The following is a 17,864-nucleotide window of genomic DNA, read 5'->3' as shown; positions in this document are numbered from 1 at the left end:
GTTAATAATCAAATTCGAACCTAACGTTAGTGATAAAAAATAATTCGAACCTAATGACAAAAAAAAATGTTATAATTCAGTGATAGATTTCTAAATAAATAATAAGTTGTGTGGCAAAAAAACTTTTTCCTTACAAAATATACGGACCGTGATAACAAACTCTTGAAAACAAGGAGTTTCAACTGCAGATGTGACCGAGGTTAAGCATACGTGAGGCTCTAAGTTAGATCAAAGAGTAAAGAATGGGTAAGCGTTGAAGTTGAGACAGATCGCCTTTTGGCCATTCAAGCGGTCAGAACTCAGAAATAATGCACTCATATTTCGGCAGGATTTAGAGGAGGGGTCTATTTAATATTAAAAAAAAAAAATATTGAAGTTGAATTTTGCGGAAGGAAAGGAAGTAGTAGTAAAGTACTGAACTACTGAAGTCAGCAAAAAGAGCAAACCACTATTTTTTTCCTTTTAATCCATTCCTTTACCACCGGCGGTGAGAGAAAGTAAATATAATGCCGTAGATTATTTAATTAATGGGCTGAGTTTTCAATAAATGGATTGGGTGAAAATAATCGCTCATTTATAAAATATACAAATTTTATGAAGAAAATGAAGCTCTGTGAAACTCTTATGTTGTGTTTGGTTGGGAAAAATGGAATGGAATGGAATGGAATGAGTAAAAAACACTTGAAATTAATAAGGATTGGAAGAAAGTTTTGAAAAAAATTTGAAGAAGTGCAAAATTGTTATGATAAGATTTGAGAAGAAAATGAGGTTAGAAGAGAATGGAGCATTCCATCTTAAATTGAAGGGGTGATATATTGCATATGATGTAAGGAATGGAATGGATGAATGAATGAAATTTCTTAAAAATGACCCATAAAATAGTTCATTTTTCATTCCATTCCTTCCGGAATCATTCACCCCAACCAAACACAACATTAATGTTGTGTTTGGTTGGGGTGAATGTAATGAAATAGAATGAAATGAGTATAAATAAAACAAAATAATAGAAAATAGGAGGGAGGACTTTGAAGTTCAAATTTTGTATGATAAGATTTGGGTTAATAGGCAAAAAGATCACCGAACTCATGGCCAACTTGCAGTTGGGTCATTGAACTCAAAAAGTTTGCAAACGGATCACAGAACTAAATTTAACTTGCAATCAACTCGCTGAACTAATAAAAACTTGCATTTAGGTCACTGTGTCGTTAAGTATGAGTTGACTTTAACGGAATCCGTTAAAAAAATAAAAAATATAAAAGATTTGAAAAAAATATAAAACTTTGATTGTTTGAAAAAAATATAAAACTTTGATTCCATTCCCTCCATTTTCATTCACCCCAACGAAACACAACATAAGCCCTATATAAATCCTTACAGATGATTGTTAGAATTTTTCGAAATATTTAGAAGACCGAAATATGTATTTAAGTTTCATAAAACGATCCTGAATTATAGCTTACTGTATTGTGAGATACAAGAACAGCTCCAACGCGAGCCCAAATATTGGGTTGCAGACTGTGAGTAGACCAATGTTTTAAAAAGCGCATTAAGCGGCCGCCTAAGCGGAATCGGCCCTAAAACGCCTCGATTTTGTATTAAGCGGGTTCTTAAGCGTTTTTGAAAATTAAGCGGACTATTAAGCGGATTAAGCGGTCGTTAAGCGGATTAAGCGGTACTTAAGCGGTCAAAATGATTTTGACTTGCTAATTTTTCAGTTTTAAAATATTTTTTTTATATAATATAACTATAATTATATTAAAAAATTAATATATATATATATATATATTTTTAAAAATTTAAATTCTTACCACAATATAACATTATTTTTGAATATATTAATATTAAAATTAAATATTTAATTATATTTTATTAATCCGCTTATTGGCCCACTTAAGATTCCGCTTAAGCGTCCGCTTTACCGCTTAAGCGCTAGAAGGTCCTTTCACCGCCTAGAGCCGATTTGCGCTTTTCATAATACTGGAGTAGACTCCAATTTTATGCTTTGCATTGCAGCATGCAGGTGGCCGTGGTCAGGCCTGTGCTTTTTTCTTTTTATTTTATATTGATTGATTGATTAACGTTATACATCATATTAACGTCGACGTGAATATCAATTTTTTTAAAATTGTAACGTTTTTTATTTTTAGTACTATATATATAATATACTACCTTGTAACATTTTTTAAATTATATATTTCAATTTAATATGAGTTTTTCTAAATTTTAATGAATTTATTTTTAAAAAAATTACTTATCATTCGATTTATTTAAATATTATTTAATATTTAACTAATATAAATTAAAATAATACATAAAATAAATATGATATATAAAATAAATAAGTGGAATTGAGCAAATGCTTGAATGTAAACGGGTAGAATCAATTTCCATACAAATCTATACTATACTATACTATAATAAGCCAACATGGATATAATTTGTAGTCCAAAATTTTAGTTATATTTTTTGGTTTGGTACTCTCCTTTTGGTACTACAGGTCTACAAATGAATGTGAAGTAATGTGGAGTCTATTAGTATTATATTGTTAAACAGTTTCAAATACTAAAAACACTCATAACAATTCATTATCATATAATATTTCATTAAAAAATTATAATGATGTTATAAATAAAATTATAAATATACAATTTTAAATATCTTTTTTTAACAAGACCGTTCATATAACTCTTTTTTTTTTATTAAGTTCATATGACTCTTTTTTAACTTTAACGTGTTATATTTCAATATAAATACGAATCATTACATAACTCTTTCTAATTTTTAATTTAAAAGTTATTGATGTCAATCAAACCAATATTACAAAATTACGTTGAAATTCGATTGATTAGATTACCGAATCTTTCAAAGGTATTACACGATCGGCTATGTTTAGAAAAGATTTGATTTTTCTGATTTTTTTTTATTTTTAAATCTACGTGTACTAGATTTGGATAAAATGTACTAAAATCATGACACACACACATATATATATTTATTAGGGTTTGTCCATTTTCAAGTAATCGGGAGAAATATATAGACAGTTAAATAATATAATTTAATTAAAATTCAATCCACTAATATTAAAATACTAATAAAATGATGTTAAAATTTAAATTATAAATAATAAATTACGAACTATATACCCGCCCGTGCTTCGCACGGGTTAAAGGCTAGTTACATTACTACATTAAAAAAAAATAAAAAAATCTAGAAGCCTCGCCCAGTAGACTATAGACACACACTACCCACCAGTACTTTCATTTCTGATCCGATTAATTCCACAACCACTTTGTCCGATCAGTCGCACCAGCTCCTATGTAAGTCTCCTCAACATATTTACACACCCATCTTTAATCTCTTGTAATATCCAGTTTTAACTGTTTCCAATGTCTTATGTTGTCAATTCATATGTTTTTTGAGATGGGTTGAATCAGCTGTGTTGATATTGTGATTGTACAAGATTTGTGTTGTTCAATTCTTGGTTTCTCATAGTATAAAAGACCCTATTTTTGGTTTAATTTAGAAATTGTTTGTTTTTTTCGTTTTTAAGATTTCAAGTTACTGTGAAGCTGGAAATGTTTGTTATGTTCTAATTTATGCGTTTTTTTGATATCTGGATGTGTAATGAATTTGCTTGTTTCGAAGAAAAGATAGGTGTTGTTGCTAATTGGGGGTGTAGTTAGGATGTCAAGTGGTGGGAATACACATTGGTGTTACCAATGTGGGAGGGCGATTAGGCCTCGGAGACGTAGCTTGGTTTGCCCTTATTGCGATGGGGGGTTTGTGCAAGAATTGAGTGAAGTGGTGGGTGATAGGCAGGAGGACTATGGAGTTGATAGAAATGATGGTTTTGAGTTTGGGTCCACGGAGCTCATCCGTGACCCGATGTTTGGGGTTAACAATGAATTGGCTACTTTTATTAGGCAGATGTTGATGGGTGGAAACTCGGGATTTGGTGGTCGGACGAGATCAAATATGTTTCCCGAGTTTATATTACATGGTCGTGGTCCGCGGAGGATGTCGAGTGATGATGGATTTGAATTCTTTTTTAATGGCTCTCCGCTTGGGAGGGGGCATCAGCATGCTAATTTGAATGAGTTTCTCATGGGACCTGGCTTACAGGAATTTATTGAACAGCTCACTAGTAACGGTAGACGGGGTCCACCTCCAGCACCCAGGTCTGCAATAGATGCTATGCCCACTGTTAAAATCAGCCGCAGGCACTTAAGATCTGACTCGCAATGTCCAGTTTGTCAAGAAAAGTTTGAGCTGGGATCTGAAGCAAGGGAAATGCCGTGTAATCATATATATCATTCTGATTGTATAGTTCCTTGGTTGGTTGAGCACAATTCATGCCCAGTCTGTCGTGTGGAGCTTCCTCCTGTTTCAGGTAGTGCTCATGGTAATACAAGGTCAAGTCATCATAGCGAGACCGGCAACAACAGGGGCAACAGTTCTGAGAGGGATAATAGTAGACAGAGTCAAGGAAGGAGTCTGCTATCATCGCTATGGCCTTTCCGCTCATCAAACCAAGGGTCAGAAGCAGAGGGAAGTCGCTCTAGAGCTCCCTACGACGAGAACAGTGGATCAAACTATGCTGCTTGGCCTTTCAATTAGTGAGGTTGTGTATGCTGCATCATTTCTATATATTTTACTGTTATATTATATACTTTCTTCTGTTTTAGGAGGAAAGGGGGATCATAGAACTTTATTTTTTGTTGGCCTTCTGTGGCATGGTGTTTTATTACTGTACTTTTCTGTGTACCATGTGGCATCGTTTGACATAGTGAAGTGTATTATTATGTATATCATACCCCCTGTAGTATTGTTTCAATTCTAAATGATGTCTGCTGGTGTCGGGTAAACTTGTGCAGTTCAGGGATTACCATTTTTCATATCAGTTTGTGTCGATGCTTGCAGGGCAAGAAGAGAGCTTTAAATTGGCGAAGCAGGCCTTAATTCATTTCTTTCTCAAGCATGGAGCGAGGTTCCTCAAGGTGGTAGTGCACTCAGATATTTCTCATGTGTTATGTAATAAACTCTAAATGTCTGCTTTGCTTGTTACATTCTTGTTTTTGTGCCTTGTTATGTACCGTTTTCATATTAAATGTAATGGTATTATAGATTGTAAGATGACTGTGCTTAAACAATTTAACTCGAAGGTGTTTATATTATGTAAAAGTTAGAAAATAGTAATTATTTTCAGTCTTAAATTCTCAGTTATGGTTCCTGCTAATTTGGAGAAAAGGCCTGATACCCAAAATTTAGAAGTGATGCCTAAAATAATAGAAGGCCCAAATTTTTTTTTATTAATGACGGATAATCCAGTGTTTTGATTTTTGAAAGAAAACGTTAGATCATTGTTGCGTTTAGGTATGAAAAACACTATAAAATGTAACATGATCTGGCATTTTAGGAGTAAAACGTTATATGAAATAGCATTTAGGATTTCAAAACGGTTTATCGTGCAACGTTAGGAAGGAAAAGAGGATGAACGCCGCACGGTCCAGTGTTTTGGATTGCAAAAAATTAGGTCCGGAACATCTTCTCCGGCACAAGTATTTTGGACTATTTTTTTGAAAAATGTGACAGGACAAGCACCCTCCGGCACAAGTATTTTGGACTATTTTTTTGAAAAATGTGACAGGACAAGCACCCTTAATTTAGTTTGTATTGTCATAAAAAAGAAACGGGTTTTTTAGTGTGTGCCCATGGCACATGCTAAGTGTGTAAATTTATAAGCTTGAGAGATTTTGATTGGCTCTCATATCTTAATAATGCTGGACTCGCCTTGCAAATACAACAATCACACCAATCAAAATCTCCTAAACATAGTATTAAATTTTGCGCTTAGCATGTGCTCATGGGAACACACTAGAGTCTAGACAAACCCAAAAAAAATATTTTAATTATTTCGGTATGTTCCCCAACATCTTTTTCCACGTCTAATGCGAAATCACCGAATGCTGACACTAATACTTTTTGATATAAATGCATAACATTGAAAATGCGAACGTTGTAATACTCGTAAAACATTGGAATGTACGTCATTTACAGCTGTGAATTGTGAATTTGTGATGCTTAAAAAACATGAAAACGTAACCAAGAGTCCAAGAGTATTCTGACCCAAAAAAGATAAAAAGCACAGCCAAATTATATTTACCATACAATTTATTTTTTGAATTTTCTGCTACAATTTATAGCTAAATACAGGTTAGTTCCGATTTCTTGCAAATTAAAAGTTAATTTCCAACTACTAAGGCTGTGTTCACTTGGATGGAATGGAATGAGGGGAGAATGGAATGAAAAACTATATAGAATTTTTATGGAGAAAGAAGAAAGTATGAGCTAATAGTGACTAAATATGAATGAGTTCAATTTATTTGTGTTAAAGATTGTAAAGAAATATGATGTAGAGATGGAATGAGCATTCCTTCCAAAACATGTGGGATAGAATTCTAGTTAAAATAGTATGAATGGAATGATTGAAGGAATGAAAATTGTATACATTTTTTTTTATCAACACTCTTTTTAAGTACAAAATTCATTCCATTCTCCCTCCATTCCATTCACTCCAAGTGAACACAACCTAATAGTGAGAGCCGCTCTAAGTTAGTACACTCAAATAGTTAGTGATAAAAAATTTCCGTTCCAATTCTTAATATGTATAATAATTTTCCCCAACTCAGTTATTACTTATTTAGGGCATTACTGGTATGTTTTTAAACAACAGGCCTTTTCTCCGATTATAACTATTATAATATTCAATTAAATAAAATAAGCCGATCTTTAGCTATTATATTACCCAGTTAAATAAAATAAAATCAATATTAACATGGTTTATTAGATTATTCATCCTCATATTAATATTCTATTGTCTTGCCACTAAAGTAAAACGGTATGAATCGCACCCCTAGTGCAAAACTTTAATTAGCATTGGCAACGATCAATATTCATCCTTTTGTCGTAAAGTGCGTAAAGTTGAGAGGAATTGAACCCTGTCGTATTTTATATAATAAAATTTTGTAGAAGAATAACAAATTATAAACTTCAAGGTATTATTCAGTCTGGAATAATGTTAAGAATGGAATTAATAAATATTTGCCAGCACAATAGTGCAAATTTTATTTGAATTCCTCCAAACAAACGGAGTAATATATAACACCAATCGGTGCATTAAAGTTTCAAATTGCATGAATTTCATTAGCAAAACTCCAAAGCCCTAAACCAATTTTCTAGGATAACACAGTTAAATCTTCCGTTAAATTTGCAATGTCTCTAATACACCTCATGAGCAAAACCAGTTTCTAATCTAATGTAATTGCTAACTCAACTAAACTCTAAGGATAATCTCTTATGCCTACACCAGCGCTCATATGTTGGCGGAAAAACTACACATTTGTGGTAACCTATTAGATGAACAGGGCATACCCCCACCAATCAACGATTTCCTCTCACACTCCTTGCTGCAGGCCAGACGAAAATTTAATAGGTTGGATAGAAAAGGATGCCTGGACATGGGTCTCTGGAATGTACAGTGTTAATAAAGGTCTACAGAGTTACAAACGCTGGAGAATGTCCGTCACCTCGGTCGCCTATGAATTTCATCATTAAGAAGACGAACTGCTACATCACGGTCATGAGAAGATTTATTGTTATTCAAAACTGTGAGTAGTGACTGTAGTTCTTGTGGATTTGCCTTCCTGAAGAGGCTGCAGAGAACTGTATCAACTCCGGCAGGCAATTGGTCACCCTTGCAAGATTCCACATTGTTCCGGCCTAAATTTCCACTATTACTTGGTGGTGGCTGTGAATGTTCTGGAATCTTCACAACAGTACGGGACTTCCAGTACTCAGTGGAAACTCGGTTATGGTCCATTTTCTGAATAACCTGCCAACCAGAGAAAGGACTTTCAGCAAGAACAATGAAAGAGAAACTACAATAATTATAAAACAAAGAACAGGGAAGGACACAAAGCAATAAAATCACTTCACGAAAACCATCCAATCTTATGGGTGGAATCTAATGCTCAAGATTAGCTGTAAGTCTGCTGCCTAATTTATGATTCAAATTCATCTGCTAACCAGAACAGCTCTCAGGTTAAGCAGAAAGCAGTCAAACAAAATTACAATATTCGGTTTAAGATCAAACATTATCCAGTTTCCACATAATAACAGTTCCCACAGAAGCTTTTACCTGCACAATAGCTGGCGAAGTCAAACCAAACATTTCCACACCGTCAAGGCTTCCTGGGGGCTGCAGAGGTGGAAGCTTTGGTTTTCCCAACTTGTGTTGCTTTGCGATCTCCTGATTAACTCTATCTCTTACCATTTCCCAGCATCTGGAGGCTGAAACGTGGGCAAATACTTCCCTTGGTGAATCCTCAACAGAAACCTGAAAGCATCGGTGAAGAAAAAATTAGTTGCAATCAAAGGTTAACAACATAAAAGAAAGGGGCAGGAGAAAAGAAATTTAAGCCATAGAGCTTATATTAAAAAATTTGTTTTTCTTTAAATTTGAACTAAATGATGCCTCTGCACGACTGCACTGCACATACACTGTCAGATCTCTGCTATTGGGCAAACAATTAAAAATTAAGCCTCCTCTTGAAGCTTAGGCATTCCTCAAGCAACCATAAACCTATTCCACCAGGGCGGATCTCAGTGCCCTACCACTTTGTGGGGGGAAATTATCCTAACAGCTAATAGTGATAAATAAGTAGACTCCAAAGCAAATTTTTACTTACACTTAGGCAAGAACAACTCCCCCTATACATGTTTTCCATATAAATAAGGGTACCTCTTCTATTTTCTTTTTCCAAATTTCATCACTAATGAGCAGAAAAATACAGAATTTTTGCTTTAAGTTCCTCAAGCAACCATAAACCTGGTCCACAAGGGCGGATCTCAGTGCCCTACCACTTTGTGGGGAAAAAAATAATTTAACAGCTAACAGTGATGATTAAGTAGACTCCAAAGCAAATTTACTTGCACTTGGGCAAGAACAAATCCCTTTATTTAGGTTTTCCATGGGGTACCTCTTCTATTTTCTTTTTCCAAATTTCATCACTAATGAGCAGAAAAATACAGAATTATTTCCTTGAGGCATATTCTGTAGAAGAATACTCTTCTGCTTCCGGAGCAAGTAAAATAGACATATGAATACATGCAGTATATTTACTACTGACTTTTACCGCCTGATATGCAGAGTGGCAGCTGCTTACAGTTTATATGTACAAAAAACGTTGCTGCTACTATTAACAAACCTGCTAAACAGAGCTCAGACTTATACGCATTGCATTAAAAATTCTGACATGCAACAGACATACTCTTGTGCCTTAATTAATAATAAGTGTTAATTGCAAAACGCATCCCTTTGAATTCGACTAATTGCACTTTATTACCTAAACTTTAGATAATTGCACAATGCATCCCTTGACATCTTTTGACGCCGCATTTTAAACCCTTTTGGCCAAAATCTGTCTATTTTGACCTAAGGCCGTGAAAATTAAAAGGGTAAAATAGACTTAAGAATTAACTAAAATGACATTTCATTGTATAACACAGTGATTGACTGATAGGTCAAAATAGACGAATATGGGCCAAAAGGGTTCTGCATGTGACACTAAAATATATTAAAAGTGATGCACTGTTCAATTATCTAAAATTTAGGTAATAAGTGCAGTTAGTCAATCAAAAGGAATGCGTTTTGCAATTAACTCTAATAATAAATTGAGGAAATGCCCATATATAACATAGGTTTAGCAAACTCAAACCAAGATCTGAATACACATTCAGGCAAGCTTAAAGTTCTACAGCCTTCTGGACTAGGTTGTGGAATATTAATAATTAATAAACTCGAGGGGCGAAATACTTAGCAAAATAATGTTCAAATGTATTTTTCTACATACATGATGGATATAGCCATACATAACGCCGAAATATGGTCAATTGAAGGACATATATTACAAACACGCGCGCAGACACACATATACATAAACATACACCTACACATAACTGGACATAAATAGATAGATAAAACAGAAGATAAATCAAAGCAAATAATTGTCTACAAGCTCCTATAATTTTACTATACCAATTATTATTATGTATATCAAGTCAAAACTTTGAATGTTGTTCGGAAATACATATATGTAAGAAAACCAACTTACCATAAATAAAGGCCGATCCCGTCCAATATCCAATACTTCTGAGACATAATAGCATGTAGTCGAGGGATGTAATATGCTAATGTACCGAACACGGCTTCTGAATCCTGCAATGGGTAAAAAAGAAACTGAGTTAAAAATCTTCATTCAAAATTAAAAACTTTCTGCACATATTAAACATACCCTTGGGGTATATGCTCCTGCTGTCGCACCAAAACTTTCCAGATTGCACCACTCCATATTCTAATGGCTCCACAACACAGTTGATTCTCCTCACTACCTTAGCAATTCGAGGACCCTTTTGACGAAAGTATCTGTCCAAATTATTTTCTGTCGATGAACTAGTCACGTTGTCACCTAATCGTGAGGAAGATTCTGCAACGTGTGCATCCTCCTTATTAGGTTTATGACCATCATAAGGTTGAGAAGACTGAAGACTGCCCTCTGCATTTTCAATTTTACAATTGTCACTCTCTCTCACATTCAAGGGCTCCATACTTAAAACAGCTTCTTTGACTCTCTGACATTCATTTTTTGTAGAATCTGAAGTTAATGTACCCTGAATCCTTGCTCCGTGGAGACACGAACCATCATTTGCACCCACCAACACAGCATTAGGCCTCAGGGGGTTCAAGAGGGGAAGACCAGTACCATTGCTAGGATTTGAAATAACACGAGAACCTGACAGCTGCTCGCCAACTTCTGTATGACTCGTAGACATCATTTGTTCTTTAACTGGAGGTGACTCATCACCCTCATCATCACTAAGAAGTATAACCTCATTTATATCCAAAACTGCAGGCTTCTTCATGTCCTGCTTCTCTGTGCCAACACTGCCTATGTTTAATTTGCCAGAATTTGGAGGTACGTGTACAAAATTTTCTCTGTTGACCTGCAAAGTAGGTTTCGTCACTTCAATTGCATGGAAAGGGCGATTTGTAGATAATCCCATCATATTTTTCATTTGTGCGAACTCCCTCACTGCCTCTTTCTTTGGTGAGCTTGTCCCATCAAAAGCTCTAGTTGGATTTGAGGTATCTGCAAAATTTTCTTTCAAGTTAAGATGTTTCATATTTACTAAGGGCTGCATTGGACTCATCTCCCTCGGCACTTGTCCTTCTAGAGAACCAGATAAACTACCCACTTGCCCAGGGACTCGTGAACTGTCTTTTGATACAAAGGAGCTTAAGGCCAATCCAAGATCTAGCCTAGCCCATCGGTATATGGCACTCAGTTTCCCTTCCAAAGCTTCAACCAAAATATTTAACTCAGTGATATCATACCGAAACAGGAAAAATTTGGCACCCCAAGAACACGAACACAATTGCTTCGCATGATTCAAGCATGCATATTTATCTGGTGAACAGTGATGACAACCTGCTGCAGATAGGTGCAGATCAAAGAAGCACACGCTACATTCCCTCTCACTTGTTGCATCAAAACCATTCTCCATCTTAAGAGACTGTGTAGACTTGCAAAGAAAATCTCTCCTAACTTGCTCCATCTCAACACGTGCCTAAATAAAAAAAAAAAAAAAAGGGTTCAAAATTACTTCTACATTAAATTGAAGACACTACGTTGAGATTTTATTCCCGTGGCTGTACATTATTATATATTCATGCCATATCATTTTTCTTCCATGGAGACATTCTAATAAAAGATTTGTATCAAAGTGCAATATCTGGATCAGAAAACAATGTCAGGAGAAAGGGGCTTCTTTCATTTAAAAAGCTTATCATCTAGCCAAAAGGCACGCAAGTTGCCCCCAGACATTTAGACAAGTACGCTTAATGTCTGAAAAAGAGAACTGCCAAAATATAAAAACCAATTACATAATATGGAGGTATCTTTTCTATGCACCATAAAATACATGCACAAAGTCAAAAGGACAAATAATTTGGGATGGAGAACCTGAGTATTAGTTCTTATATTTAAGAAATCTGAACTTCTCGAACTGAATTCTCACAAACCTTTGTAAATTATTTGTTTTGCAAATTAAACCTAATATTTAATTTATAGTGGTGAGCAAGGAATAAATCTTTGTATGTACTAAAACGAAAACTAATTTTACATGAAATGAGTAATCATGGTTTTCTTACTCTAGCATATCTGAATGTGTGTGTGTGTGTGTGTGTCTACAACACTGAGGCTGTGTTCACTTGGGTGGAATGGAATGTGGGGAGAATGGAATGAAATTTGTATTATAAATTGTGAGTGATTAGTGAATTTATTTATAATCTTCATTCCTTCACTCATTCCATTCTAACTATTTTAACTAAAAATCTAACCCACTTGTTTTGAAAGGAATGTTCATTCAATTTGTTCATCATCTTTTCCTATCATCTTCTTCATGAAAAGTTTTATCTCACTCAAATTTAATCATTATTGCCTCATCCTTTTTTCTATCTCCATAAAACTTATCCATATATTTTCAATCCATTCTCTCCTAATTCCATTCCATGAAGTGAACACAACCTGAGTGTATAATGACACATCTACTCCTACGCATACCTTGAGTGCTTTAGACAAGATACCATCCTTTCCGCAGACATCTCTCCATCTTAAATTATCTAAAGTATTCTTTCGTAGTAAATTAATTTCCCAATATGCTTTAACTGCATCTCTTGCAGCACCTAGTAAAAGTTTATCATGTGAAATGGATGTCTTACGACCCTGCTGACGATACAACTCTATAGCATTCTGTCCATGAGGTAACCAGTCAACAGGGGCTACATTTACTGCCTCTGCACAATTGAAGCCACAATTAAAACCTGCATGATAAGCTCGAGGGAAAGTCAGGACAAACTCTCCAGCGTTTTGAACACATCGGAAAACAGGTACATCCTCAGATTTTAGTATGGAGGGAGAAAGCTGAGTGACCTGGATAATAAACGACAAATTTAATGGTCAAGTAAATATTAGAGGAGCACAGATACAAGACAAGCATTGAAGAACCTCTTCTTTTTTGCTAATTCATTGTAAAAGCTCATCAAACCAATGCCACAAATAAACTTCATATAAAATATCACTATAAGAAGATTCAATACATATTTCTAAAGGTATATGAGCTTCACACATAATTTTCAAGGCGCAAATACATATTACTTTCAAGTATCTATATACAAATAATACTCTCTTCCAATGAAATTTGAAGCAACTAAAATAATTGAGAGTGCTACATGTTATTTCAGGGTAAGTGAATATTCTCTCTTTAAACAAGTAAAACGAAAACAGAAGTGGTGCTGTTTACTTTGGGCCGTGGACCGGAGTCATAAAATCAGCCAAATCATGCAACAAACGTTTTTTATCCCTTCCAAAGACCTAGACCCAATCTTCACCCAGTATACTACATATTTCAGAGATAAAACTTAAAAGGTTAATAAGCCTTCTATGAACAAGTATCCACATGTCTATATGGGAGTTGAAAGTAGGGATAATTAAAATTTCCACTGGCAAAAATATTCAATGATGCAATATTTAGTGAAGCAAAAGACTTTTTAGCAATTTACATTAAGCGCCCAAGAGAATAAAAGACAAATAGGGCAAGTAACCGTAAAACATGTATATTATAGCTACAATGGGAAGAAACAAGTGCTTACCAGCTTGTGAAGCAGGTCAGGTTGTTCTTCGAAAAGGTCAGGCAAATGCTTCTTCATAGCTGCCTCTAGTTTAAGAGCATCTTTCCCCGGAACACCATACCACATTTTTGGAGAACCCCAATGCATGTAATTTAAAGAATACAAGTGGTGATCTTCAACATGCTGGTCTCCAAACAATAACGGACAAAAAAAGTCAGTAATCAATTTAGACAGCTTTAACTACAGCGATTGCAACCAATTCTACTGTTCAGCTATTCTGCATCATTTCAGTAAAATAACATTACTGTAATTAATTTCTATATCACACTAAGCAAACAAAACAATATTTGTATTGCAGGTTTGTCTCAGAAACTCATACAGAAAGTAGTGAGAAAGGAGAAAAAAAAATGAAGCAAAATTGTATTGATTAATAATAGCATGATTAAAGACCGGCTGTGGTCCGACCAATATTTTTCTGGTTTTCTGATCAACTTCAGTAAATGTTCCCTTCATCCACCATAAACTGCCAAGTTTTTATTCTGAAATAGATTACAACACATATAGGGGTGGGTGGGTGCACGCGCCAATCTGGGGTTCATTTTATTTCCTAACACCCATTTTTGTAAAAAATACCTATGCAGTGCAATAAATAAAGTTTACCACAACATCTTTAATTAAAACCAATAGACACTACTTATCTACAAAGCTCTCCTAAATATATTCAACAAACACCATAATGAAGTCAGCACAAAAGCTACAGAATATTAATCGCCTTGCAGCCACGATAAATTCTTACCCAACAGAAAGATGAAAAACACATTCCTATGTACAACCAAGGGACCAGCACACCAGATATATCACTGCTTTCATATGAGAGAACAGAGCCTGGAAGCCTAGGGAAGTTGTTCAAGTTCCAGCCTGATTTAACATACTTCTCATCTGAAGGAGATATAGACGGATGAGACACTTTGGGGAAACCACTGCCAAAAACCCCCGTTTCCAAATCAGCCCCATAGAGCACCTTAAGTAAAACACATTAACAAAAAGAAAAAGAAAAAAAAATCAATAGAGCCGACAAAGTTGTTTCAAGAAACAGAGATATGCAACACCATATTATGATACCTCAATTTCTTCAGTTGGCTTTTCTACCAGCCTCCAATATTCTCCCTCAATGTTCTCTAATGTTGGTTCCTGCTGCTCTTGAAGGGGTATTTTGTTACCTTCCATTTTTGCACTGTTATCACGGAAGTATTGTGATTTAAAATGATCAGCATACTTCTGATATGAATCCAAAGTGAACTCTGGACCAGCTTCAAACCCAAATCCAGCCTCATAGTTCACAGCTTCACTTGCATCATGCGTACCAGTGCAATGAGGCCCGGAATCTATTCCTGTTTTCGTGCATCTTCTCCTCTTCCTCTTTTGGTTATTAAATTTTAATATCTTACTCATTGAGCTCCGATTTTGAAGTTTGTCAACCCTCTGAACTCGAGTACTAAATTTTGAAGTATCCCATCTGTCTTTCTGTGTTAGGGGACAAGGAGGTTTCCACGAAGGAGGCGGCACAATACGACAAATACCATATGCTTCTGCTTTACGATGTATGCTTGCAATATATTTTAGAGTATCCTCGAACTCCTGTAATTTTTATGTACAAGCAGAACACATCTTCAGTGATTTGTGGCAATCAAACAAAGAAGCAAACCGTAATAAAATAAGGAAAAAAGAAGCAAAAAGAACACCCAATTGTAACAGGTTTTCAAGTAGCAACAGACCTCTTCTGTCGGGTAAAATACAGGAGCATCTTGAACTTCAGGGCGGCAAGCTCCTTCAGGACGCCATCTTGCATTCACCTAGTTCAGTAAAAAAGTTTAAAGCGCATAAAAGACAAAAAAAACGAAAAAATGAAAAAAGCTAACAAGCATCCGACATGCTTAAAGAGACCAACCTTTTGGCAGTTGGTACAATCTGCACAACCACGAATAACCCCTATTGGGAGCCTAGGCCTCAAAGGATGACTCTGCAAACAGATACAGGAATAAAAAGTTCAGAGACAATGGCCTCAGCTCCATTTATATCGTAAAGCAGATATAAAACTCCTCATGTTTTCAAAATACTGATTAAATACTTGATCAACCTGCTGCTCAGAGTCAGACTCGTCTCCTAAATTGTGGTCATATACGCCGTAATTTATCCATGGTCTTCGCCTAAGGGACCTTGCCGTTTTTACATCATCGCTACAATCAATTTCTGTTTCCATGTTGGCTGTCTGTGAATCTACAGCACTTGCAGATACAGAGCAACTAGAAGTCCTTTCAATATCCTCCTCTCTTTTCATTGTAAAGGTTGCAAGGGCCTCAAAACCTGGGGGAATGGATGAGATATCCATCTTTTCTTCTTTTACACAATGCCTAACAAATTCGGTTCCCATCAGTTACTGCAAAACCAGCTCAAAATTAGTTAATAAATGAAAATCAGATAGGATGCTCAAAATTCAACTTGTCAACCGAATGACGAAACAGACCACCAGAACATGATTTTACAGAAGAAACAACTATATAACAAGCTTGCTAACCATCCAAGCCCTCTATTCCAACTGTGACTATTTAACATTGGCGTCGTCCTGTCTGAAACCCAATACTCCTGAGATCGTATGCCTCAAGTACGTACTTAACCAGCTACCAACAAGTGTCCTGCATCAAAAGATCTGGCCAATAAGCGAAAACTAAAAAGAACATAGCACATAGATCATTAAATTTTCAATTTATACATGCACTTTACACAGTTACAGTACACAAACACAAATGTCTGCAATCATGCTTAAGGAACATCCTCCAAGAGCTGCAAATCCGTTGTTAATAACAACATAAATCAATTAACAAGTACAAATCACAGCAATCACACAACTTAACATCTCAAAATCAAACGCAATACATTTGACATAAACCAATCCAGCTCACAACAAATTCACAGCATTCATTCAGCTCCATAGGCAACATAAAATTCAAATAAATCCGATAAAATCACAAATACACAATTAATTAAAAATACAGATCCACATGCACACATAACACACGGATTAAACTCACACCTAAAATATCACAAAAAATTCCAGATAATTCGATAAAAAAACTAATTACACACGTAAATACACAAAACATACATATGAATCCGTATATACAGAAATATACATACAACTTCATCTAAAACCCTAGAATATTAGATAACACAAAAAAAATAATCATCAAAACAAACTGACATAAATTAAAACACAAAAAATACACCTAAAATCAGATCTCAGATAATCAGACAAAATCACACGAAAATAACCAGATCTACAATACTTTTTACAATATTTTTATCTCTTTATTTAATCCTGATTTGAATTTAATTTTAATGATAATCAACAGATCTGCATGCAACTTCTATGTAAAAAAAATTAAATAATTTTTAGAGAGAGAAAATATATACCGCCGGAGAGATAGAGATTGATGGCCGGTGATGTTACCAGAGAAAAGATGAACCTATCTTGACTTTTACTAGTTGTGTGCACAATTTTTTGTTAGTATTTGTCAAACGACGTAGTTTTGTTAGTTGGTAGTGGTACTGTTTGTTTAAGTCATGGATACTCAACCCTTGTGTTGCTGTTAGATAAGTATTGAGAACGGATGATATTTATCCATCTACTATCGACTCCGTTTTAATTTAAAATATTTATTTATATGTTTGTGTGACAACCCTGGATGCATTCTCTCGTGAAGTGCAAAAGTCGATAGTTTAGTGAAATATGTGGGCGGAGCTCGCTGAATTGGTCTCGTTTTAGAACGAAAAGTTTTGCACCTCCTTGAGTTCTTAAATTCTGTTAGTGCAGTTAATTTTTGATTTAATTTTTTTTAATATAAATTTTATTTATTAATATATTATCATATATTTATTTTATTAGTAATATATTATTTTTTGTAAATACATTATGAAAATATTACAATATTATTTTTGTACTTCATTTAATACTAGTTTTTATTTAAAAAACATGCATTTGACAGAATATTTTTGATTTCTTTATACTTTCAGTTAATATAAGATTTACATTACTATGTAACTTTAATAAACACTACGG

General features: G+C 34.8%; 2 protein-coding genes across 2 annotated transcripts; one reads left to right on the top strand and one right to left on the bottom strand.

Moving 5' to 3' along the window:
• Positions 1-3,181: 3,181 nt before the first annotated feature.
• Positions 3,182-5,205, top strand: LOC108223536 (probable E3 ubiquitin-protein ligase RHC1A). Its single transcript, XM_017397852.2, has 3 exons — positions 3,182-3,317; positions 3,651-4,621; positions 4,921-5,205. The coding sequence occupies exon 2, from the start codon at positions 3,685-3,687 to the stop codon at positions 4,615-4,617; it is 933 nt and encodes a 310-aa protein (XP_017253341.1). The 5' UTR covers positions 3,182-3,317; positions 3,651-3,684; the 3' UTR covers positions 4,618-4,621; positions 4,921-5,205.
• Positions 5,206-7,078: 1,873 nt separating this feature from the next.
• Positions 7,079-17,358, bottom strand: LOC108222806 (putative lysine-specific demethylase JMJ16). Its single transcript, XM_017396718.2, has 13 exons — positions 17,219-17,358; positions 16,323-16,440; positions 15,885-16,184; positions 15,696-15,767; positions 15,523-15,600; positions 14,870-15,385; positions 14,544-14,768; positions 13,769-13,930; positions 12,681-13,049; positions 10,353-11,685; positions 10,173-10,276; positions 8,198-8,395; positions 7,079-7,891 (listed from the first exon to the last, which is right to left on the bottom strand). Exons 3-13 carry the CDS (start codon positions 16,176-16,178, stop codon positions 7,583-7,585), a joined length of 3,660 nt encoding a protein of 1,219 aa, XP_017252207.1. The 5' UTR covers positions 16,179-16,184; positions 16,323-16,440; positions 17,219-17,358; the 3' UTR covers positions 7,079-7,582.
• Positions 17,359-17,864: the final 506 nt, after the last annotated feature.

Source organism: Daucus carota, chromosome 5 (assembly GCF_001625215.2).
Source record: "Daucus carota subsp. sativus chromosome 5, DH1 v3.0, whole genome shotgun sequence".
NCBI lineage: Eukaryota > Viridiplantae > Streptophyta > Magnoliopsida > Apiales > Apiaceae > Daucus > Daucus carota.
Note: the sequence above shows the minus strand (reverse complement) of the source record. Positions and strands in the feature narration are given on the sequence as shown.